The sequence below is a fragment of the Podarcis pityusensis genome (genome assembly GCF_964106645.2).
Source record: "Podarcis pityusensis genome assembly, chromosome: 10".
NCBI lineage: Eukaryota > Metazoa > Chordata > Lepidosauria > Squamata > Lacertidae > Podarcis > Podarcis pityusensis.
Genome location: NC_138035.1, coordinates 30,406,456 through 30,431,610, shown reverse-complemented (window position 1 = coordinate 30,431,610; position 25,155 = coordinate 30,406,456). Strand labels below are relative to the sequence as shown.

Sequence of the window (25,155 nt, the reverse complement as noted above, 5' to 3'; positions counted from 1 at the left end):
ATGTGGGGGTGAGTTTTGGGGGTTAAATGGATTTCGAGGCCCCACGCCCAACCGTAAGAGTGCACAGGTGCCCCTTAGCCAGAGTCGTGTGAATTTAGGGAGGAGAAACTGCATTGTCCTTGCTTTTTTTGGACTCCCACGTCCTCCACGCCTAATGGAGGATCTTGTCTCACAATTTTTGTCCGTTGGTTGGCAGAGTTTAATACAGTGGTACCTTGGTTTACATCCATAATCCGTTCCGGAGGTCCGGTTGTAAACCGAAACAGGTTGTAACCCAAGGCATGCTTTCACCAACGGGGCCTCCAAAAAAAGTGGGTTGTAATCCAAGAAAAGGGACATGCACTTCCGGGTTTGACGTGGTTGTAATCCAAAAAACAGTTGCAAACCAAGGTACCACTGTAGGAGAAACAAGGCGCGGTTCCTTCACTGCAGGGCACCCTCCTTGCGCCTCATTATTTAGGCTGAAATGCTAACCCCTGCTACCTGGGAGTAAGCCCCAGTGAAACCAGTAGGACTTGATTCTGAGTAGACTTGGCTAAAATGGCCCTGTTAGTATTAAGGAAAGGGGCTGATGCTGGAATTTTCTGTGTGTGTTTCACATTATGCAACAGGTTCTTATGTCGTCTTCACACTTTGAAGACCAGTATATGATTCTCCCCGCCCTCCGCCTCTTGTTTAAGAAGCCTCCTCCTCTCTTTTTTATTTTCTAATAAGTGAACACTTGACAGTTAAAACTGTCACTTTAAAGGCGGGCAAAGGGCAACAGCGAAAGCGTGCGCCACTCTTTGCCCCTTCACAAAGATGGCGGCGGCGTCCCAACCGCGCCATCAGATGCCCGAGGCAAAGATGGCCGCTCCGCCTCCTTAACGTCGAGACGCAATGGCCGCACGCACGCAACTGCGCCGCCTTCGGATCCTTTGGCTAGCCAAGCAATGAGGTGATCGACTAAGCGGCGGGGAGGAGTCGTTCCGACGGGTTGTGGTTGGCAGAGCGTTGATCACGTGAGACTGTCGGAATTTGTTCGCGGAAGTAGTAGTTGGGGTGAGCACAGTAGTGGCTAATTGAAGAGGTGAGTGAGTCCAAGTCTTAGAGGACAGGGGAAGGGTAGATCTCTCTTCTGCGTGTTTCGTAGTCCTTAAAGTGTGGGTCTCAGTGGCTTAATAAAGGCTCTTGGGTCTAAGATAAGCAAGGGGGGTGGGGAAGCTCCCCTTTCTGCTTTATTTTCTGCTGCGATCGCCCATTGCACTTCTTTCCATATTCCACCTTTAAACCAGAACCCCAGGAACTAGGTGCAAAAGACATAAGTTTTACAATTCGCCTCTGACCACATTCTGAGTCCGGGCATTTGCTTCCAGTGCCAGAACTGAAGTGAGCTCACTGTCGTTTCACACAAAAGCCCACTCATGATTATAACTCTCATCATTTCAGTTTAGGTAGAAAAAGTCGTTGCTGCTGTTAAACAATCGAGCAGCCATTCAGCAGGTGAGGTTTTCCTGGCCTTCATAAACAGTTGTATCTTAGTGGAAGTCTGCATGCCCAGCAGCTGCTAAAGGCAAAGGAACCCTGCCAGAAAAATAAGTTGATATCCCCCCATGTGCTGTGCGTAATTGAGTGGAAGATGTAAGGCTTAAAGCCTTCCATATTTTTGAAGTGTTAAAAGTGTTGTGATCAGATAGCTACCTGACGTGACTAAAAAGCTTGAACTTGTAACCAACCTTTTTATATCTGTTAGTTGAACTTCACATTCACTTTAGGAATATGCACACTTTCTTCATCAGGCAGAACCTATGCAATGCTGCATTTCATCTTGGAATATCATGCAAGAGATGTCATGTACAGTTTCTTTAAAAGGTTAAGTACAGGAAATGTGTGATAGTACAGCTCTGATGGGTTTCAAAAGGTAATGTTCTACTTCTGCTGGAAAATTGGTTCGTTGCACAGTGGAAGACAGATTCACATATGCAAGAGTTGGAAACTATGTTAAGATCTCCAGACTTTGAGCACAGTGTACGGTCCACAGGAAAATGTGATTTCGGGGGCTCTGAATTGCCATAGTAAAAACATGAACATGGTTCAGTACTGTAAAGAAAAGTGTAAGAGTTGGGCAAATGGAAATGTTAGAGACATTCCCTTTTCTGAAAGTCGGTGGAAGGAAGTAACAAAATGGAAGTTACTTTAAAATTCCAAAGTTTGCCAATGTTTTTTCTTTGTTGGTTTTTAATATGATTGAATTGGCTTTCTGTTCCTTTCCGCCTTCTATATGTATTTATATTGTGAATATAAATACATTATATTGCTTCTCTTGCTTGCCTTTTCTATCTTCTGGAAGTGAAACCATGAAAAAGGAAAGACTGAATGCAAAAATGTTAGACTGCTTATTCTAGTTATCAGTTTGACAGCCCACCTCTCACCCCTCTTGGTCAATGTAAAGGGGCAAGTTTTGCCATCTTCCCTACTTTGTAGGAATACAACAGCTGTTTGTGTATGTGTCAGTTTAAACATACCATCTGCTTTGGGTGAACCCTAACTATTATTTTAAATAAAGACCTCATATCTCAATAGCTCTAACCCTTCACCTGCCGTTCTTTTTCTTGGTCACTCTAACATGCAGTGGTGTGGGACAAAATCTTAATGAGCATAAACTTACTTGCCATTTTCCTTTATACACTCAAAAGTGAATTGGAGAAAGTACAAACCAAGTATATAAAAATGAACAACAGTAATACTGCTCAGACTTAATAATATAAATGCCTTAAATAAATAAAATCTTCAGTTGTTAGTGGAAAGATGTGTCTCCTTACAGATCATCCTGGGTGGGGTGTTAATGAAGTAGGCTCCAATATGTTGAAGATATATTATGAATGTGTTGCCTTCCCCTTACATCAGGAATTTATGAAACCTGTGGCCCTCTAGATATAGTTGAACTCTAAATCCCATGAGCCCCAGCCAGCAGTGCCAATGGTCAGAGGTGATTGGCGTTGTAGTTCAGCAGTATCAGGAGGGCCACAGGTTCTGCATCCCAGCAGTAGGGAATATGATATTCCTCTGTCATGTGATGAGAGAAAATGCCAGTTGCTGAGCTACACAGAATTTCAATTGTGCTTAGCACAATAAGCAGGATAAATACACTGCACAAACTAGTTTTATAGGAGAGGTATAGGAACTAGCTGGAGGATTTCTTCTTGGTGGGCTACTAATTGAGCTATAATGATTCTAGACTTGTAGCTAGGATTTCCAAATTGCAAGCCAAGTACTATTGTACTTAATCAGGAACGGAGTACTTGTGGCCCTTAAGACGTTATTGGACTCCCATCGTCCCAACCACTGGCCGTACGGGGTGCCTCTAGTATTTTCTTGCCCACTACTCTACATGTCTTGGGTTCCCCTCCCCGCTTAGAAAAGTAGGCACCAATTTGCATAAACTTTGTATATGCTTTGTGTCATATTCAAATTTATATCCTGTTTTGTTGATCGGGTGGAGGACTCAAAAATAAATCTGTGGCCGCACACCAAGTAATAAGATGTTTGACCAGCTGAATGTCAGCAGGTTTAACCTGTTGAATTTCTGCTTGCCATGCAGCTGATGAAAGACTAGAGCACCCTGCTTAATGCCAACCCTAAACCGTGCAAATAATTCTAGTTTCATGAGATGTAAACTTTGATGTTACAGTAGGTCTTTCATTCAAGATTCAGTTAAAAAGCAACCAGTGTTTTTAAACAGCATGTTTGTGTGTGTTTTTTTAGTTATAAAAAGGTAAAGGGACCCCTGACCATTAGGTCCAGTTGTGGCCAACTGGGGAGTTGCGATGCTCATCTCGCTTTATTGGCCAAGGGAGCCGGCGTACAGCTTCCGGGTCATGTGGCCAGCATGATGTAAGCCGCTTCTGGTGAACCAGAGCAGCGCACAGAAATGCCGTTTACCTTCCCACCAGAGTGGTACCTATTTATCTACTTGCACTTTGACGTGCTTTCGAACTGCTAGGTTGGCAGGAGCAGGGACCGAGCAATGGGAGCTCACCCCATCGCGGGGATTCGAACCGCTGACCTTCTGATCGGCAAGCCCTAGGCTTTGTGGTTTAACCCACAGTGCCACCCATGTCCCTTTTTTTAATTATATCTCTTAATAATTAGAGCAGTGTTATTAGCATAGGTCAAACAGACAGCTATTCTCTCTTAATTTTTAGGGTTTGTATCTTTCACACAAATATACCCATTTAAGTGTTCACACCAACAGCAACAGCCCAAGCATGCACCTATTTTCCTTCATGGGAAAGCAATTAATTACCCCCTCCATCCTATTCCTGCTACAGTAGCTTAACAGTCCCTCCTGTATTTCTCTAAAAACAAGAGAAAAACACACCAAGAAACTGTGTAACAACAATGGACTACATTCCATAGCAACGTTGTTGTACACTACTTTCTCTCAGCCCCCCAGTATTGGTACAGCAACACTGGGATACTTTGTAGGCCCGATATAATTGATGCTTTCTCAGTCACAGAGAGACGCCCACCCACCCACTGGCAATATGAAAATACTAATTATGGATTTTATTTGCATTTTTTGGAAATGTTTACATACAGAAGAAACAAGAATTTTAAATGCATGAAATTGAACCTGAGTTAGAAAGGGCACAAACTCCTTGCCTTTGCTTCTGCTTAGTCACAGCTGTGCTAAAATTCTGGATTTTTTTTCACTGGGCAATAATCACTTCCCTACCAGGAAAATGTAAAAACAGTTTCAGAATAAGCCAAGAAATCCCCTCAGAACTAACAAGGCAGCTCTTCTCTATTGTCTAAATTTAGAATAAAACTTGTCTGTGACCAGACATCAAGTCCTCTTACTCCACTGTCTTGAGAAGGGATCTACTGGGTCCTGTTGAAGCTGTTTGGGGGTTTTCTCCTTGGGTAACCCCATCAAGAGTGAGCAGCCTCCCATCTATCCAGTCTGGGGAACCACCCACTAACAGTGCCTCAGACTTATGTGGATTGAGCTTCAGTTTCTTGGCTCTCATCCAGTTTATTACCGAGGCAAGACAGTGGTCCAACACATTCACTGCCACACGACAGTGCTGACAGTGTAATCGAAAGCACTGGATGACCCCCCACTCAGCGGTTTCATATAGATGTTAAACAGCATGGGGGATAAAATCGAACCCTGAGGAAACCCACATCGAAAGCTCCACAGAGCTGAAGAGCACTCCCTAAATGTCTATTCAAGTAGGACCAGAACCACCACAAAGCAGGGCCACTCACCCCTGACTCAGACAGCTGGTCAATGGTATCCAAAGCCACTGAGAGATTGAGACATAACAAGGAAACATTTTTCCTGTCTCTCTCTTGACAGAGGTGCTCCTAATCTAGTTAGGAGATTCATTTGCTACATCTTATATTTAATGGGATGAGTTACATTTTTGAATTTAGGGATGGGAATGTTATCAGGCAATGGAATAGATTTGCCGCTCTTTCTAAGAGCGTATTTTTGCTGTTTTTTAAGAATAAAAACGTTTTATCATACTTGGCTATCTATAGATCTGTAGATATCTTTATTTTAAAAGGTAGCATAGAAGTCTACTCGATATTAAAAATGTTTTTTAAAAACCAGGAAAATGATTATGCTGAGAAGAAGATTCATTCAGTGGATGATGATGGCATTATCTGAATTTGAACTTTGATCTTTCCACAGCCTTGAACGAAGATAGCTTGCACTACCTTTTAAAGACATGCAGTTCTTTGGTCGGCTTATGAACACTTTAAACAATGTCACCGGCTTGTTTTCAAACCCTTTCCGGATCAAGGAGGTATCCCTGGCGGACTATTCATCTCTGAAACGTGTGAAGTCTGAAGATAGGATAGTGCTGTATGAAAAAAGTTCATCTCACTCTTGGGAGTGCCTTCTTCTTAACCCCAATAATGAAAAAGTTGCTTTCCGGTGAGTGGCAGGGAGACCTTGTTTAATTTTAGCTTCAATCTGTTCCTTAGACCTTAAGAAACTCTGATATAAAACCTTTTCCTAGTAGGAGAGGGTGAAATTGAGGGTGGATTGGGAAGAAAGGGGATTAAGGGGACTATGCAGGAATGAGGGAACATTGCTATAATAGCATAGGTTTTCATGGTTACTTGATAGAGCCAGTGTGGAGTAGTGGTTAAGAGTGGTGGACTCGTAATCTGGTGAACCGGGTTCGCTTCCCTGCTCCTCCACATGTAGCTGCTGGGTGACCTTGGGCTAGTCACACTTCTCTGAAGTCTCTCAGCCTCACTCACCTCACAGAGTGTTTGTTGTGGGGGAGGAAGGGAAAGGAGAATGTTAGCCGCTTTGAGACTCCCTTGGGTAGTGATAAAGCAGGATATCAAATCCAAACTCCTCTTCTTCTTGAAGGGTAATAGGTTAGGCAGGTGGGGTAGAGGACAGTGGCGGCTGGTGACTATTGGGGCTGGTAGGGTGGAAGGCAGGGAGACCAGAGCCAACGACAGGTAGAGGCAAGTTATTTCAGTTTGGTCGCCATCCTCCTCCCTGCTGAGTTCTGTAAGGGCAACACCAAGACTAGGGAGGAGAAAGCTGGCAGAGAGACCCACCCCCCTGGAGTTGTTGCAAGTAGGAAGGCAAGCAGGCTGGCTGAATTGGAAGGGACCATGAGGCTCATCTAGTCCAGCCTCCTGCAATGCAGGAATCTTTCACCCAATGTGGGGCTTGAGCCCACAACCCTGAGATTAACAGGCTTATTCTCTACCGACCGAACTATCCCTCAGGTGTGTTTTGGTTCTTCTCTTTAAACCTTCTGGAGAGGGTATAAAATTGTCCTGTTCCAATAGGACTTCTGACTGCTAAGTTTGAGTGAAGTCAAATATTTTGCAGCAGCAGCAAAACATTAATAGTTCTTGCTGATTGACTGGGATTGTGGGTGTTTATGGTCTTGCATATTCTTTTATTGGATTTTTCTTAATTGTTTTAATCTCTGTTGTGAGCCCCACCGCAAGCTGGAGAAGCAGGCTCTAATCATTCTATAAATTCCTTTTGTAGGCTCTTCCAGGTAGACCACGAAGGATTTGCCCTTGAGCACTACGAGCTGTACGCAAAGAAGTTGCGCCCCTTCTATGAGAGTTCCCACAATCCTTTGCAGCTGGAGGTTTTGCAGCAACTGACAGACTGTTTTCGCAGCCACCCTAGCTGGTCGCTGGCTCATGTAGCGGTAGAGGTTGGGCTCCTGGAGAGCTTCCGTCACAATCACATCCTGAGGTATGAGAGCTTGGGCTCCTTCTAATGGGGAATGACTTATATTGCAAACTTAGTTTAGGGCATTTCAAATGGGAGTCTGGGGGCCATCTTAAAGCCTTTTGCAAATCTCCCCTCCTCTCCTTTTAAGCCCCCAAACTCAGAGGCTTAAAAGGGAACCACGGGGAAACTCAGAAAAAGTTACTATTGTTAACTTTAACTTGTTTTAACTCCTGTTTTGTTTGGAGGGTGGGGTTGTTTTAAATTGTTATCAAATGTCAATTTGGATTTTTGTATTTGTTGGCTGGAGTATTGTGTCCCAACATGGGGCGCAGACCCCACAGGGGGGCAATTTTATTTTTAAGAGGGGCAATTTGAGAATGAGTTATTAACAGTTAATGGCCTGTTAGTCTTCCTCCACGTGAATAAATAAGAATTATATGTCACGGGGGAGGAGGGCATCAGGATTTTAGAGATGCTTAGGTGGGGCATGGCCAAAAAAAAAAAGGTTGGGGACCACTGGTTTAGGGGCTTTTGTTGGGGAGTGTATTGTTTATTAGTGTGTATACATTAGTATTGTTAATTGTTGGTTTTTATTATGTGCTTTGTGTTTTGATTAAACTTATTGTGTATTTTATGCTTCATATATGGTACCTTTGTGTTGTCAACCACCCTGAGACCTATGGATATAGAGCGGTATACATATTTAAACAACAACAACAAGCTCTGTAGCTCTCCTTCTGCTCCTCTTTTAAGTTTCCGAAATTGAGTACTTAAAAGGGGAGCTGGGATAGACTTGCAAAATGGACAGGTGGGTGTCCCTGCCCAATTGTTAAACTTGGCCCGTGAGGCAGAACCTGGTAAGGATCAGGCCTGTGGATCCTGAAAAATCCCTGCTCTAATGATTGATTTCAGTGGCTGTGGCTTGTCCTATTGGAATTGAACGGGACAGGGGTGGCAGTTCTTCCAGTCACTGATCTTACCCTATATCAGAGCAGCAGCGGTAGAATTTGGTTTGCTGTTCCACAAAGTAACGTTAATGAGTTTTTCGAAGCAAACCGTTTTGGGTGGGGATATGCGATTCTGGCTGGTTTTGCACTTGGGCCCAGCATTGTGCCCAGAATGCCTCCATCTTGCATTGCAGCTGCATAAACAGCAACAGCGGCGACAATGAATGCACCCCGGTGCACTTGGCCTGCCAAAAGGGAGACATGGAGTGCCTGCGGGAGCTGGTGGAGCAGTGCCATGCCCGTCTCGATGTCACCGACAAAAATGGAGATACCGTCTTCCACTACTCTGTCCGAGGGAACAACCCTGAGATCATAGAGGTGAGGATGTTAACCGAGAAAGGTAGGTTTCCTGGTAGAAAGAAGAAAATGAAGGGAAAGGTGCAGAAGCAGAGGAAATAGGATCTTTCCATGTCCGGAGAAGCTGGAGAGAGACGGTTCCCTATGAGTTTATGGGACTTTTCTTGCAGAGCCAGTGTTGTTCAGTGTTTAGAGTGTTAGACTAGGACCTGAGAGACTGAGGTTTGAATCCCCACTTGGCCATGAATCTCACTGGGTGACCTTAGACCAGTCACTCCCTCTCAGCCTAACCTACCTCACAGGGTTGTGGGGAGGGTTAAAGGAGAAAAGGTAGAGCCATATATGTCACCTTGAGCTCCTTAGGGGGAAAAAGGTGGGATATAAATGCAGTAAGTAAGTGGTTCCTAACTGGTGGTCTGTAGACCCAGGGGGTCCATGTAAGGCACCCGAGGGTCCATGGAACATATCCATCAACTGTCTGGAACTTCCTCTTTTGGGGGGCTGTGCTCTCATGGGAGAGTACTGCGTCCAAAATTGTGTGAGAGCACGGCACCCCAAAGCACACACTTGTGGGTGCTGTGCTCTTGCGTGGGTCACATGACTTGTGCAGGAGCGTGGCCCGAAAGACGTCTGGCCTGGTTTTGCTCTGGAGGGTGTGGTGACACCATTCCCATAACAAAAAAACTACCGGCGAGATATCAACTTTTTCAAAGTAGGGGGTCCATGGCTTGGCTGTTGAAAAGGGGGGTCCGTAGTACTTAGCTAATTGGGAACCACTGTGATAAATAAATGAAGTGTAAAGAATGTTTCTTCCATGGCTAAGGGCAAAACTATGCATTGTGTGGCGAGTTCCCGCCTCCCCCCTCAGAAATAAAGACACAAGACACAAGAATTCGAGTTAATGGGTCAAATTAGGCCACAACTTTATTGATTACAAGATTTGAGCGGTATTGGCTTAGGCATTGGTCTTATCAACTAACCGGCTTCAGCCTGCTTGCTTGAAGACTGGTAAGGGTTAACCACCAGTAGGGGGAGTCCCGCTGATGTGCGGGACTAGGAACTCCCCCGGGCCCACTCACCAGTTTTCTTCTATACACAATTTCTGGTCTGGTATTCCTGCTGAGTCATCTTATCCATCCTTCAGAGTCTCCAAACTTGAGTGACATTGTTCAATTGTTGCAGCTCATGGGCAAGAGGTCAACTGCCGCTTTGGACCATGTGAATGATGAAGGAAAGAGCCCTTTGCACCTGGCCTGCCAACTGGGCAAAGAAGATGCTGTTCATGCTCTTTTGAAGGTCAATGCTAAGTGCAGCAACATGGGAGCACTCGGCTACCCCATCCACATTGCTATGAAACACTCCCAGAAAAGGTGTGTTTGCTTTTCTCATTTGGATAAGAGTGCTAGAATTTTTTTTTTGCTAATAACTATATTTTTGCATTAACTATATTTTTATTTCCCCACCCCACCCCACTTCCTCCCAAAGGAGGTGGCGAGCAAGGAAACAAGGCCAAAATCTGAAACAGATTTAAACATAAACCACCTTTTCTCACAACAAATATGTTTCGGAGTTGCCTGAAGAAATAGTAATGTTCACGCCACACATTGAAAGCACTGTGGGGCCACTTTAAACAGTCACGGCTTCCCCCAAAGAATTCTGGGAGCTGTTGTTTGTGAAGGGTGCTGAAAGTTGTTAGGAGACAGCTGCCCCACCCCTGATTTAACAGCACAATATTAAAAGGATACATGATTGGACCATAAAGGTAAAGGTAAAGGGACCCCTGACCATTAGGTCCAGTCGTGGCCAACTCTGGGGTTGCGGCGCTCATCTCGCTTTATTGGCCGAGGGAGCTGGCGTACAGTGGCCAGCATGACTAAGCCGCTTCTGTCAAAGCCAGAGCAGTGCACAGAAACGGCGTTTACCTTCCCGCCGGAGCGGTACCTATTGATCTACTTGCACTTTTGGGCATGCTTTCGAACTGCTAGGTTGGCAGGAGCAGGGACCGAGCAACGGGAGCTCACCACGTTGCGGGGATTCGAACTGCCGACCTTCTAATTGGCAAGTCGTAGGCTCTGTAGTTTAACCCACAGCGCTACCCGCGTCCCCTGATTGAACCATGGAGTGGGCTTAAACCTGGACCAGTTTTCCTTGGAGCTATTGCTGGCACACCTGCCACTTCCAAGGCCCAAGGCACCATGCTTCCCTCTTCTTTTGCATGTACACACTTGCAGGCTGCTTAATGGAGCCTTGGAAGTGTCCCCTACCTACTGAATATTCAAGGATCCATGCGGTGAGCGGGCAGGTGTTTGTCGTATCCCTTCATTCTTTTCCTTCTTGTTCTTCTGCTCCAGATGTGCTCAGGCCCTTCTTGATAAGGAGATCAGCCAGATTCAGCTGCTAGACCCACGCTACGGAGCGACGCCACTCCACTGGGCCAGAAATGCTGATGTAAGCGGGTAGTCTGCTAGCCGGCTAGACATCTTTGCTTTAAAGAGTCTTGCTCTCCTGGTCATGTCTCCACAAAGAGCTCCTTTCCATTCCCCATCTCTGACCTTCTGATCTGTGTGTAGGCTTGCTGGCTCCTGGGTCTTTAATACCTGCATGGCACTAAGATGCTTGGGGAGGGGATGGTGGCATGTCTTTTCTTGCCAGCATATGTCAGAAATGGGATAAGCTTGTACCTGCCGACTTCTTCCTGATGCTAAAAGCAGCCTTCCCCATCTTTACCTTGTTGGGCTACAACTTCCATCTGCCCCTGCCAGCATGGGTCCAAATAATCTGGAGAGCATCCGTTCCATATGGACCTGTTTATCCTCTTCCTGACCTCTCCAGCTGGAGTCCTCCTCCAATGGCGACTGTGGAGAGTAATAGGGGTTCTGTTGCAGCAGACATTATGTGGAATTGCCTCCCAAGGGATTCTAACCCCTTTTTCATTTTTAGAAGGACAATAAAGATATTAATCAACATGGCATTTAGAGGTAGTTAGGGAACTTGGGTGGCATTTTTATTAACTGGTTGCTCTTGCTGCCAGTATAGTCATTATTTTGACGGCCTTGTTTGAGTTGGTTTTTAGAGTTCCATTTGTAAACTGATTTTTGCTTGATTGTTTGACACTCCCCATCTGACTCCCAGTCTCAGGTGATTTACAGTTTTATTTATGTATTCATTAAAATTCTATATTGCCCTTCATCCGAGGATCAGAGGGTGGTTTACAATATAAAAACGCAAAAATACACAACATAATAACAAACAAAAAAGCAGTAACCCCCCAGTTTATAAGGTCATAGATTGGTTTGAGAACAGCAACCTTAAAATAAAACATGCAAGAATCACAAATATAACACAGAACCAGCTTCCTTAGAGTCCAATGCCAGCTGAAAAAAATTACTTTCATTGTTTTATGGGACAGGAGAAGAGAAGCAAGGGAGCAAGGATGCTCAAAGTGGATATCACAGGCCGTAGGACTGAAATGTTTCCAAGTATTTAACTTAATTTTCCCCTCACATAAACGTAACAGTTAGAGTAAATATTTTGGTGGGCCTGAAATCTAAAATATTTATCTCCATACAAGCACTGTAGTGCTTTTATCAGCACAGAGAGAAGTCATCTGATTTCTTTAGCCTTGTGGAGCTTAGGGTATCCAAAATATTAGGTTCTCTACAGGGCTGTACTGTGGGAGTTTGCAAACATAAACAGCCTCAAAGTTGTACAAAATAGATTTCTAAGACAAGCCCATGGCTGCAAACCCGCCCCCCCCCCAATAATACAGGCTTTCCTGACATAGACAGAAGTTAGGACCTTTTACCATTTCCTGCAAAATTAAAATACTGGATACATTAAATTATACATAATCTTCCCAGACCCCACTGGATCTCCTGAAGGAAGGTGGATCTCCTGAAGGACTTTTGTATTAGAAGCCCTTATACAAGGCTACAGTATCCTATGTTACACAAGAGGCAGAGCAAAAGCAAAACAGAATGTGATGAAGCAGAAAGGCACTTGCCAAAGGGGGCAGTTAAGTGGAAAAACTGTATATTGTTATGGTAACTGAGACATTTACTATGAATTGGGTGTCCCTCTTTCTGTTGTGTTTGTTGTGTTTGTTGCTCAGAGGGAAGCAGATGGAACCAGCCTTATAAGCGAGCACAATGTGTGAAATCTGTACAATGTCTTTATTGGTGAGATAATGTGTGAGTTGAGGCAAGAGCCTTAAACTTATAATTTTTGCGCTTCTATGAGCATGGGTTCATCTTTCAGAGCAATAATTCTTCTCTTTGGCCTTAAATCTAGGGTTTTCAAAATCTTAGGTATCTTCCTTTTTAAATATTTGTTTATTGTTTCAAAAAGAACATAATCAAAAAAAGCACAGCCCTATTCAAATACATGCAGCGATTTCTCATTTGCATAAAAGTATCTTCCCATATGCCCCAGGTACCTTGTTTGTTTTATCGTTGAAATAAATCTGACCTCACCGGTTCTGGTGAAGAAGCGCTTGTGATCCAAAGTGTTGCTTTGTGCCTTTCCCCCTTGTCTCCTAGATGACCCGGCTCCTCATTGACTATGGCTGCGAAGTGAACGCCCTCAGCAAGACCGGGGAGTCGGCCCTGCACATCGCTGCCCGGCGGGGGCGCTTTGATTGCACCATGGTGCTGCTAACGCATGGAGCCATGGCAAATGTGAAAGGGGCAGATGGCAACACCCCACTGCACCTGGCCATGAAGGTGGGCTTCTCATCTGCTGGATGCTTGCTTTTCCAGAACTGAAGAGTGGGGCAGGGGCTGAGAGGAGAAAGGAGAAAAGTGCATAACGTCTGCAGAGAACACCCCCCCTTTTTTGTATTATTCTGTTGTAATAATAATAATAATAATAATAATAATTTTTATTTATACCCTGTCCTCCCCAGCCAAGGCTGGGCTCAGGGCGGCTAACAAGCAATAATAAAAACAAGTTGAATGAATACAACTTAAAAACAAGATTAAAATACAACATTTAAATATTGAAACATTAAAATATTAAAATGCAGCCTCATCACAGGAGGAGAAAGGAAAAAGGAAAAAGAAAGAGGAGGAGGGAATCAAATTGGCTCCAAGCCAAAGGCCAGGCGGAACAACTCTGTCTTACAGGCCCTGCGGAAAGAAATCAGATCCTGCAGGGCCCTGGTCTCATGAGGCAGAGCGTTCCACCAGGCCGGAGCCAGAGTTGAAAAGGCCCTGGCTCTGGTTGAAGCCAATCTAACTTCCTTAGGGCCCGGGACCACTAGGGTGTTGCTATTTATGGACCTTGAGGCTCTCCGTGGGGCATACCGGGAGAGGCGGTCCCATAACAATCTGTTCTGGTTCAATATGTAGACATAGCCCAGGGGTGGGCCACCTTTTCAGCCAGGTGGGCCGGATCCTAATCTCCAAAAGCCCCATGGACCAAGTTTGGTGGGTGGGGCACGGCAGCCCAGCAGTCTGTCACCTGGCATCAATATGACATCAGGTGACAGCAGTGCATCTGAAGGATGTTTCCAGGTGGGTTCAGTGGAAGCTGCTTGCAAATGCACTTCAAAGTGAAGGCCACACCTTTCCCTGCCTCCCACTAGGCATCACATACAGCATCAAGGGCAGGGCAGGTGGGTGTAGTTTGATGGAAATGACATCCCAGGCCAAATTAGAACCCTTGTGTGCCTAATGAGGCCCATGAGCCAAAGTTTTCTCATCCCTCAATCCTAGCGCCTCAATCTTCCTTTCCTGAATATTTTTGTCTGTCTCTCCGCATGCAACCCGTCTAGTTAAAGTGATCCTCCTGCATGAAGAGACTCACAGAAATCTAGCTATTTGGGTAGGATATATTGGCAGCTCACAGTGTGTTTGCCAAGGTGGCCGCCGGGTGGGCATTCCAGCTCAGGAAGCTGAGGCTGGAGGGAGCTCCTGGCAACACTTTTCCCTTTACAAGCTCTTTTCCTCCCTGCAGCAAGACCATCTAGAAATGATCAAGGCCCTTATTGTGTTTGGAGCAGATGTGGATGTCCCCAATGACTTGGGGGAGACACCCGGGTTGTTGGCGGCCAGGATGAGCAAAGGTGAGAGGGGGGACCTGTGGGGAGGGAAAGGGAAGTATGGGAGCTGGGTGGAAGACAATGGTCCAGCACTGCCACAGCTACAGATGTAAAGGAGAAATAGAGCTGTGTGTCGTCAGGATATGGCTGGCAACGTACTCCATAATTCTAGATTTGGAGAATCCCTTTTGTGACCTTGTGGCCTCTTGCACAGATTTGTTCTGCCCAGGGGAGGTATGGTGAGAATCTCAGGCCTAAGGAGCACAAACAAGGCCCCAGCTGTGGCATAGGATTCTGAGGACCAGGCCACAATCTCAGCGGGTTACTTAAACCACACACCCCGTTCTCTCTTGAGGCAACCACCTCCAGCCCTGTGTTTTTTTCAAACCAGGTACATGGGATTAGTCTGACTCACAGCAGGCAGCGGTGACCATTTCCTTTATATTAATGGATTTTCCTCTCTAATGCATGTAACGCTCTCACCATATCAAAGGTGCCAATCGGAAGGTGCTCTTAGACCTGCTGAAAATTGTAGGGATTGACCGCTTCCACCCACCTGGCATATCAGTACCAACTACTTCCACTTCCCAGGAAGGACTACCGCCCCCGAGGAGCACTAACCAAAACCTAGGTAACAGACTACCTAGCCCTGTGCTTCTCTCTGTGTCTCTGCTTCACTATCACTGTTTTAGGACCACTTTTTCTTCCAATCTGGGAAGACATTTACATGTCGGAATAAATGTGAAACTTGAGCACGTGATCGTCTCAGTTGAGGATTGAACCAAGGTTTCCTGTTGCAGTGCGAATGTGCTGGGGAAACCATGGCCAGTTGCTAATGGCACAGTGCTGGGATTCTTCCTTAAGGTTGTTGCAGGGAGGGATAAGCTGTGGCTTTTCAGATGGTGTTGGCTTCCAGCTCCCCATCAGCTCTCATTAGTATAGCCAGAGATGATGGGAGTTAGCTTTGCCATCCCTGTTCTGTGACCACAAATGTCCTGACAGTATCAGTCATTTCCCTCTCTTTCTCCTTCCTCTTCTTTTTCTGCTTTGCTATATTTATATGCTAATATTCCAGAAAGGACCAAATGATGATGTAGCTCCTGGTAAGTGTTTAGGGGAAGCAGGAAGGATTGCCATGTTCAATAGAAGACTTTGCCTTTTGATAGGGATGTTTTTTATGATATAATGGTCATGGCAATGGACTGTGTGCTTGCTACGTATCTTCCTTGGATACAGCAATTAAAGGTATGAGAACCTTGTCTTCTATTGCATAGGGCCATTGGGGTGATGGGGAACTCAGTTCCTAGACTCTCAGGTTCCTAGTCTGCTGCACCTGCTTCTAAACATCCTGCTGAACAGAATATTTGCCTTTCTTTTCCTTGGCTCTCTAGAATTCCAGGACGTCATTCATGTCTCTACAGCACTTGGTACCTTGCTGAAAAAACAAGATGTGGTCGATCTTGCCACCGAGAGGAAAAAAAGGTAAGTGGGTTAGTAAGTTAGTAAGTTAGTAAGATGGACTTCATCAAGTCTGCAATGCTCTGTCCTCTTGTGAAAACTGATAAGACTCAGAGAGAGGAGACCATAGTAAACCACAGTTAATGATGTACTTTGAGTGTGCTGATTCAGGAGAAACGAACTAGGATACCTGGCTTAGTGTCATGTCTTTATCCAAGGACCAGGATTTCTTCTGCTCCAAACAAATCATGGTCTGTAACCCAAGAGCAAACCTTGGCTACAGACCATGGTTGAATTGGAGCAGAAAAAACCCACAATCCTAGGTTCAGCCAGGATTGTTTCTCCCACACACCAGAAGGAAGAAGTTGCCCCAATTTGAGGCGTTCATGCAAACTATAATGTGTGAATGAGGTCACTGCATGCCCAGAGAGGAGGGATCCCTACCCCATTTCCCCCCTACCTGCTTGCATCATAAGCAGGGAGGGGAAGCTTTCTGGCCCTCCAAACATTGCTGAACTCCCAACTCCCATCAGCCCTAGGAAGCACGACCAGTTCTCAGGGATGATGGGACTTGTAGTTCAGCAGCATCTGGAGAGCCAGAGGTTCCCCACACCTGATCCTCAGCATACCTTTCAAGAACTACAGTTCTTCCTCACCTAGGGCAGGGAAGATACTTTGATGGTTAGAATGTTGCCCCATGAGGCATCTGAATTTTAGGAGTGAATATGACCTTGGGAACATTAAACTCCTTCTCTCCTCTCTTCCCTCTCCTCTCCCCTTCTCTAGTCAAGACCGCCTTTTGAGTCTGGATGGTGGGGGTGTCCGGGGCCTGGTGCTCATCCAGTTCCTCATCGCTATAGAAAGAGCTGCAGGGCGTCCCATCCGGGATCTGTTTGACTGGGTCGCTGGGACGAGCACGGGGGGAATCCTGGCAGTGTCTGTTATACTAGGTAAGGAAAGAGCACTCGTGTGGGTCCACAGGTGGAGGAGGAAATCTCCCTACCTGGTGGGGGAAGAGTTCTGGAGTGAAAGAGAAAGGATGAGTGTTGGATATCTTCCTGGCCTAAAAGACTGTTCCTGCCATCTGTGAGAGAAGTGGCCCTGACTTACTGCGGCTTTCCCCAGGCTGGGAGATGCTATTGGACTCCCAACTCCCATCAGCCCCTGCATGCCCAAATGCTAAGAATTATGAGTCAAGCAACATCTGGAGGGCACCAAGTTGGAAAAGACTGGCTTGATGGATAATTCAAGAAGCAAGGGGTTTGCTTTTCACGAGAGATGGTTGGAAGTGGTCTTCACATTTCTGTCCAAGCTGCCACATGGCAAAGCTGACTGTGTGTACTCTGATCCTAATCTACCCAAATGTTTGCTTTAGTCTGGTTTTACAATGCTTGGATTTTTGCAGACTTTGCAAATAAGGGAGGCACATAAACCATACCCTCTTCTTTGGTGATTCTGCCCCTTTCTCTTCCATGTCTTCTCCACTAACCTTTATTCCACTTTTTCTATCATCCTTATGGCTGCTTTTGTATATTGCAGCAAAACATGGGTCTTCGTGTTTCCGCAAAAAGTTATTTTCTGAGTTTCCAAGCACTCCAAATGCCCTTCGAACATTAGGGAGGAGGAAACAGCACCAGGGCCGTCTTACCCATAGGCACTAGGGGTGTGGGGCACCTGGGCACCGGGCTTTCAGGGGCACCAGGCCGAGATTCCGGGGCCCAAGAGTTGAGTCTAGGGAAGAGAGTCGCGGCGGGCTCTTCTGCTGTGGGTGGCTCTGCGCCGCGAGTTTGGGGGTGACTGAGCCAGCGAGACGCTGAGGCAGCCGGCCAGCTCTGCCCTCCTGCGTGCCTGGGACTGGGCAACCGGGGGGGAGGGGTGCCGGGCGGATCTTTGCACCCCGGCGCCACATATGCTTAAGACAGCCCTGAACAGCACGTGTGTGTGTGTTTGTGCACATGCACACACACACAACCCATGAGGTAACACTAATGCCCTTCTGCCTCTCAGGGAAGCCGATGGAATACATGCGCTGCTTGTACTTCCGCATGAAGGACGAGGTGTTCCGAGGGTCGCGGCCCTATGAGTCAGAACCCCTTGAGGAATTCCTGAAGAAGGAGTTTGGAGAGCATACCAAAATGACGGATGTCAAACAACCCAAGTAAGTAAAACAGCAGTGACTGGTGCCCTTTGCAACTAGTATGGAGGAAGGCGGAGGGGACGGACGACTGTGGGCAAAGCTGGACCCATTGATAGGCTGTTCCAAACCAATGACAGGCCACGCTGACTAATTCTAGTATTGTCCCCAACCCCCCCTCCCTTCTACAAGGATGAAACTAAGAAGGAATCCAATATCCAGGGTGAGTTTTAAGTCAGAAGGCAGGCAGGTGGGGGCTGACTGAGGCCAAACTGAGGACAGTGCCCCATTTGCCCTAATGGACTAGACCTCCACTGAGCCAAAACCAGAGGGATGCTGTCTTTGCCCTTTATCATGATGGCTTCCTGATCTTCTGTCCCTGGAGGAGGGAGTTCATATCTATGATTTATCTGTTTGAGGCAGGACCGGAAAGCACATAACATGGTTTTTAATATTTAAAATATTATTATATTTTTATATATGCTGGAAGCCACTTAGAGTGGCTGGGGCAACCCAGTCAGATGGATGGGGTACAAATAATAAAGTTGTTGTTACTCTGCTGAATCTAAGCAGGTTTGGGTCACCTCAGTGCCAAGGTGGGAGGATTGCCTGGGGGTGCTGCCTTAAAATCCCATGGAAGAGAGGTGGGATATAAAAATAATATGTGAAGTTGCCATGTGCTGAGTGTCTAGCCCAGTATTGGCCAGTCTACTGTGGTTGGTAGTTAGGCCCAAAGTCACAAGAATCATAAAGATGGAAGAGCCTTGGAGGTTAATGAGCCCAATCCCCTGTTCAGGCTGCCACTACAGCATCACTGACACAGATGACCAGCTATCTCCAGTGGAGCCTTCACTACCTTCCAAGGAGATGGTTCCATGTCAAACAACTCTTACCATTGGAAATCTCCTCCTTGCATTCAGCTGGACATTTGCTTCCCTGGTTCAAAGTTCTGTTCTCTGGAGCAACAGATATCCTGAGATACTTTTACTGGAGATGCCAGGAATTGAACCTGGTACCTTCTGTAGCCTCTTCCCCTTACAACCAAGCTGAAATCTTGTCTTCATTCCTCAAAATCCCTTACAGACTCATGTTGACAGCGACGCTATGCGACCGACAGCCTGCTGAGCTCCACCTGTTCCGGAATTACAACCCTCCAGAAGGAAGAGGCAAATCCCGTTACAAGTCGTCGGGTTTGTTTCAAGCGTTGACCAGGCCTGAAGGTAAAAGACTCGCTTGCACAGCACTCTTGTGGAGTCAAGTTGCTTGTTGAAGAAAAACAAGCTCCTACACAAGGATTCTTCCTCCCCCTTCCTCGTTTTGTGTGTGTGCCTCTCCAAGCAATACTGATCATACATGTTATGATGATCTCCATATAGCATGGACCACGTTGTAATGTGTATGGGTTACTCGTGCGTAAGTTGCCGCCTCTCCAGGCTTTGTTGCCTTGCTAAACCTTTCAGTCTGGGCAGCCCTTCACTTCGTGGCTGCCTCAGTCGCTAGCAGAATCCGTCAGTGGGCGTTTCTTAAATCTTTTCCAACATAAAAGTTGTTTGACACCCAGTCTCCTCCTACTCTCTCTGCGCGGAAGTCTTCTGCACAGGGTGGGTGTGGGTAGCGGGGGACCCGTGCTCTCCCCGCTGGTGTCCGGTGAAGAGTCCTGGAGCCCTCTCGCCAATTCCCCCATCTGCCCCTCTTTATCCCTGGTGTTGCGCTGATTTGCTTCCCCATCTGCGGAGCTGCCTCTCTCCCTGCTGGGCCCTTCTCCAGCATCATTTGAGAGACTTCCCTCCGCCTCTGGCTCCGATGTCAGTTCCCTGACACACGTCTTGGGTGAAGTTGGAACAGATCAGTCTCCCTAGCTTGTGTACTTGCACCAAAATAAACCTTGTGCAATTGTGAATGCAACAGTGTACATATTCCTCTCTTCTCAGAGGTTATTTCTGTTCTGAAAAAAATAACTTATGGAGCAGGCAATAGTGGCCAGCAATACTTGGTACCATGGTAGAAGCATACCATGCAGTGCAGGATAAGTGACCCATCCTCTGCTATTCTTTCTCCAACGGTTTAGGTGCAGTCTCAGAAATAGGATTGTGTCCCCACATCAGGCTCAGCAATCATGGCCAGTGGTCAGGGATGATGGGACCCGTAGTCTTGCAGCATCTAGAGGGGCACAGACTCCCCTCCCTGCCCTGCAGTATTATGTGCATTCTTAGTAGCAGCAGATCTTGTCCTAGCAATCAGCAGGATGCACATAGTTTAGTCTGTGGAGGGAAAGACACATCTTTCTTTGTTTCCCCTTCACAGATCAGCTGATGTGGCAGGCTGCTCGTTCCAGCGGAGCTGCCCCAACATATTTTCGGCCCTTTGGACGCTTTCTGGATGGAGGTCTGCTGGCCAACAATCCCACCATGGACGCCATGGCTGAGATCAACGAGTGCAACAAAATCTTAATCCAGAATGTAAGCTTAAGTGGCACTCCTCATTGCACTTAAAATTCTGGGGGTTGTGGCTCCTACAGAAGAAGCATTTCCTCCGTTGCTAAAAGCACCCAGAGCAGGATGCAACATAATCCTAGTCAATACAAAGTACAGATAAAAAAAAAAATACAAAGTACAGATGGGGCAACGAGTTTTTAGCAGCAAATAACACAATGCAGTAAACAAAAACCCTACAACAGCACCAAGTGTAAAATACATTGCACACTAAAACTAGGTGTTAATGCTTTAAAATATGACAAAATACAGCTTTAGAATAGGTTCAGCTTTGCTAACCGATGTTCTTTGCCTCCCATTCTTCCAGGGTGAGGGTCACAAGGTGAAAAAGCTGGGAGTGGTGGTCTCTCTCGGGACTGGGAAGGCACCACAGGTCCCTGTGAGCTCAGTGGATGTCTTCCGCCCCTCAAACCCTTGGGAGCTGGCCAAGACTGTCTATGGGGCTAAAGAACTGGGCAAGCTGGTGGTGGACTGCGTGAGTATTAGATGTGGATGGATCAGTGGAATGGAACAACCAGATGTTAGCAGAGAACGTCTTCATTTGGTGGGGATGGGAAGGTAGCAATATATTTACCAGCTCAGACTCCCAATACAGGTGAAGGAATTGCATTATAGGGTTTCAGATGGAGACATTCACAACCCTGCTTAGAGATGATGGAGACTGGACTGCAAATCAGACATCCTACCACTGATCTCTGGCCCTTCTCCAGATCCTATTTAAAAGGGTCTCATTGCTAAGGAAAGTCAATTCATTGATTTGGAGGAGCCCTCCCCACCCCAATATTTTCAACAAAATTTTCTAGGGAAGTGTCAAAGCAACTTCTGGAGGGTATCATGCTGGCTACCCCTGCTTTAATGTGACATGCAAGCACAACCACTGTAGACTCACAAGGACAAATTTGGCTGAAGTGAATGGACTCCGAGGTTTTCCTTCGTGACCCGATTTGCAAGTCGCTGCCACAATACAGACGTTATAATATTATGAATATTATGAAGGCTCTGAAAAAAAATATTCTGTTTCTACTTAGGGAAAACAGTGCATTTTCTTGTATTCTGCAGCTAAGCTAGAAGCATTGTGTTTAGGAGAAACATTCCCCTCCAAGCCATATTTGTGCAATTCCTGCTTGTTTTGTCTTAGCCTTCTTTTACCTTGTAGTCCTGGGTATTTGAGTCATAGGATGGATCACTTCCTAATTGCGTTGATGTCTCTTTGCAGTGCACTGATCCAGATGGGCCATGTGTGAACCGTGCAAGAGCCTGGTGTGAGATGATAGATGCCCATTATGTCAGGTATAGGACTTGTCTACCTTGATGTTCTGTGCAGGTTGGAAAGAGCATGGCTGGAACCCTTGAATCTCCGGTTCTCAGAGACTCTGCATGGGGTGTGTGTGTGTGTGTGTGTGTGGTTTGCACACAGAAAGTCCCAGGTTCGATCCCTGGCATCTCCAGTTAAGGGCTGAGAGAGACCCCCCCCAAAAAACCCTGTAGAGCCACTGCTGGTCATTGTAGACCACATTTAGCTAGGTGGATCAAAGGTTTGACTCAATGTAAAGCAGCATCTTCTGTTATACTAAACCAGGTTAGGATTGTGTCTCTGCTAATTATGTAAGCTAACAGCAGAACCTTACTCAGTGGCAGACTTTGGGCCCTCAAATTTCAGCGGCGCCCTGTGTCACGTTAACCCCCCTCCCTGCCTCTCACACTTTGTTCTACAGCATTGTTTTGGTGTCCCCTGCAGTGCAACCACACCAGGCACCCTATCCTAGAGCCATCTCTGCTTTGCTGCAGCTGTGGCTTACATTTTGCCTTTCCAGAGCAGCAGTCAGCCAAGGGACTGATTTTATGCAGTCCCTGCAATCAATCAATCAATCAATCAATCAGACCTCTGGCAAGGATAATCTGTCCCTGCCTTGATAGCCCTCTGAGAGCAGTTGCCCAGTTCATGTAATACTCTTGTGTAGGGTATAACTGTGTTGACAGTGGAGCAGGGCTGCACTTTCAGCACCCCTCCCAGTATCCGGTCTGTTTCCTGTAATAGCCACACATTGCACACTGTTCTCTGCAGCAAAATTCTTAACACAGAAGCCCCTGCTTATATGTAGGGGGTTTGTGCAGTTGGGACACCTGCCTGTGCAACACAGGCGAGTCCTTTCCTCACAGCCCTTTTGTGAGGCAGGTTTAGGCAGAGTGAAAGTGCTCTGGGTTGCATTATGTGGAGGTGCCGTCAAGGAGTGAACTTGGAAGCAGGCAGAAAGACTTTGGGGCAGAAGCAGAGTGAGGGTCTCCCGAGTGCAACCGTGCTTTTGAAGCAATGTGCATTACCATCTGAAGAACAGGAAGGAGAAGGAATGTAAAACCATTAAGGCCAGAGTTTAAAATTACCTAGCCATGCCAGAGACAGGTGGTCGGTGTTAACTGAGAAGATAAGTCTGGAGAGAAGGGGGAGGGTTTGGGTGAGTCAAGAGCTTAGTCCTTAACCGTGGGGAATGGCTCAGGCTGAAGAACTGGGGCAGGCTTGACACATTTACGGGGAAAGCTAAAACCCCACTGGCCCCTTCCATCACCTGATGAAGCTACTAAGTCAGCCTGGGCATGTCAAGTAGAAGACTGTGCTACCTCTTCCTGGCCAGCTGTATCAGTTGCCCCTGAGAGCAAAAGAATGGGAAACTGAAAGCACCGATGTGACTGCATCTGGCAAAATGCCATGGAGTTAAAGGTGTCCAAAGAGTTTGCCTGCCAGAGCCCCTGATTTGAGATTGTCGTTGCCTTGCACCCGTTGCACTTTGGGGATCTCTAACTGCGTCTCTACTGCACCATAGCACTCTCTTGAGCATTGGGTTTTCTGTCTTGTTTTCCATTGCCTCTGCCTTCTATCTCGGAGACTTGCCTTTTCATCTCCAGTTGCCAGGCATAGGCCAAACTCTTGCTCTCGTTCCCGTCTTGCAACACCCTAACGCATTCTTGGCACCTGCAGGTTCAACCCTCCTTTGGAGCTGGATGTGATGCTGGATGAGGTGAGCGATGTGATCCTGGTGAACCTTCTCTGGGAAACTCAGATGTACATTTTCAAAAACTGGGCAGAATTTCAACAGCTGGTAGATATGCTGCTGGTTCCGTGATGCTTTGCAGCGCTGTCACGCCTCCCTGCCGCAGCGACCCTGGATTCTCAGCAAGGAGTGGTAGATTCCGCTGGCCTGTGGCCCCTTCTATTCATGGCCAGAAACCGACTGGAAGAACTGGAGGGCTGCACCCACCGAAACGTCTTTCAGCTTGCCCAGTTCAAGTACTTGCTGTGGCTGCTCTTTCCGGCATGCCTGATTCCAGTACACCAGCTGCCTTTATAACTGGAAGGGGCTGACTACGTTTCTCTTGGCTTGTGTGTGATAACATGGGATCTAACTGACCAGAGTTGGACTATCTCTGCTGCTTCTGGGCATATTGGGCCAGATGCATTGTCTGACATGCTGGGTTTGACTAACGTGCCTTTCTGTCCAAAATTATACATGAGCTGTTAAAACAAACTGAATTGCTTGTTTCTCTCCCCCATGCCCTTTCCTGGTTGTTTTTTGCTTCCTTCTTCCTGGTTCCTCCTTGCTTGATCTGAGTGGCCGAGAGGCGAGAGCAGGAAGGATGGGCTGGGTTTGACAAATTATTCCAGACAGTATTTGCCCACCAGCAGAGGTGTGGAAGGCTTCTTCTCCCTGCTTATGAAGAACTTCCTTAACCAGAATAAACAGTGTACAGGGGATCAAAAATTAAACCAAGTTAGCGATTAATTGTCAGATCCAATGATCAGGCACACATTCCAGTGTCTGTTTTTTCCTGTTCTCCTATAGATTTGTTTCCTTACTAGATTCACCCCCCCCATCAGTGCTGCTGCCTCCCCCCATCATAAAAAGTGCTGCTAACAATAACCTATTGGCTCAGTTTGCATGTCACAATAAACCGTGGTTAATGGTCTGCCTTCCACTTTGCTCTTCCCTTCTAGCCACTGGGAGCAGCAAACCACAATCCTTGGCTTAGCAGTACATCCAAACCTGGGATGATTTGTTTGTGTCGCTCAAGCAATTTGTGGTTGGTAAATGCAGAGCAAAGCTTGACTTGACATCCTACTCTGTTTAGAGTGAAATGAACCACAGTCCCTGAGCCCAAGGATCGTGGTTTGTTGCTCCCACTGGCTAGAGGGGAAGAACAAAGTGCAAGGAACCTTCTGCGCTCTAGGGAATAAGCTGTTACATATGGTTTCCCATAATGTGCAAACACTGCCACTACTCTTGCATTTTGACTAGTTTAATAGACTGTACTAGAACTACAGAAAAAAATGTCCCGGAGAATGTGAAATCTAATTGGTGTTTCTCCCGCCCCTCTCCCCCATTTTTTGTAAATCACTCTTAGTTTGTATAAATATAACTCTGAACTGTAGTGATGTTAATAGACCCTAATGTCTTCATGAAACTGACACAGTGTTCAATAAAAGGAAATGTGTGATGTGAAAACTGACTTGCGCTTGAACT

At 46.4% G+C, this 25,155-nt stretch overlaps 1 protein-coding gene across 3 annotated transcripts; it reads left to right on the top strand.

The window, feature by feature from the left end:
• Positions 1-776: 776 nt before the first annotated feature.
• Positions 777-25,137, top strand: PLA2G6 (phospholipase A2 group VI). Of its 3 annotated transcripts, none has more exons than XM_081022439.1 (17): positions 778-1,041; positions 5,684-5,929; positions 7,019-7,234; positions 8,355-8,538; positions 9,700-9,887; positions 10,869-10,965; positions 13,056-13,238; positions 14,473-14,581; positions 15,051-15,188; positions 15,949-16,039; positions 16,802-16,965; positions 18,023-18,173; positions 19,233-19,369; positions 20,454-20,608; positions 20,949-21,116; positions 21,858-21,931; positions 23,616-25,137. In XM_081022439.1, exons 2-17 carry the CDS (start codon positions 5,721-5,723, stop codon positions 23,758-23,760), a joined length of 2,409 nt encoding a protein of 802 aa, XP_080878565.1. In that variant the 5' UTR covers positions 778-1,041; positions 5,684-5,720; the 3' UTR covers positions 23,761-25,137. The 3 variants fall into 3 exon arrangements, with proteins under 3 accessions (XP_080878567.1, XP_080878565.1, XP_080878566.1); XM_081022440.1 differs by having other exon boundaries at positions 778-1,069; XM_081022441.1 differs by lacking the exon at positions 15,051-15,188 and having other exon boundaries at positions 777-1,041.
• Positions 25,138-25,155: the final 18 nt, after the last annotated feature.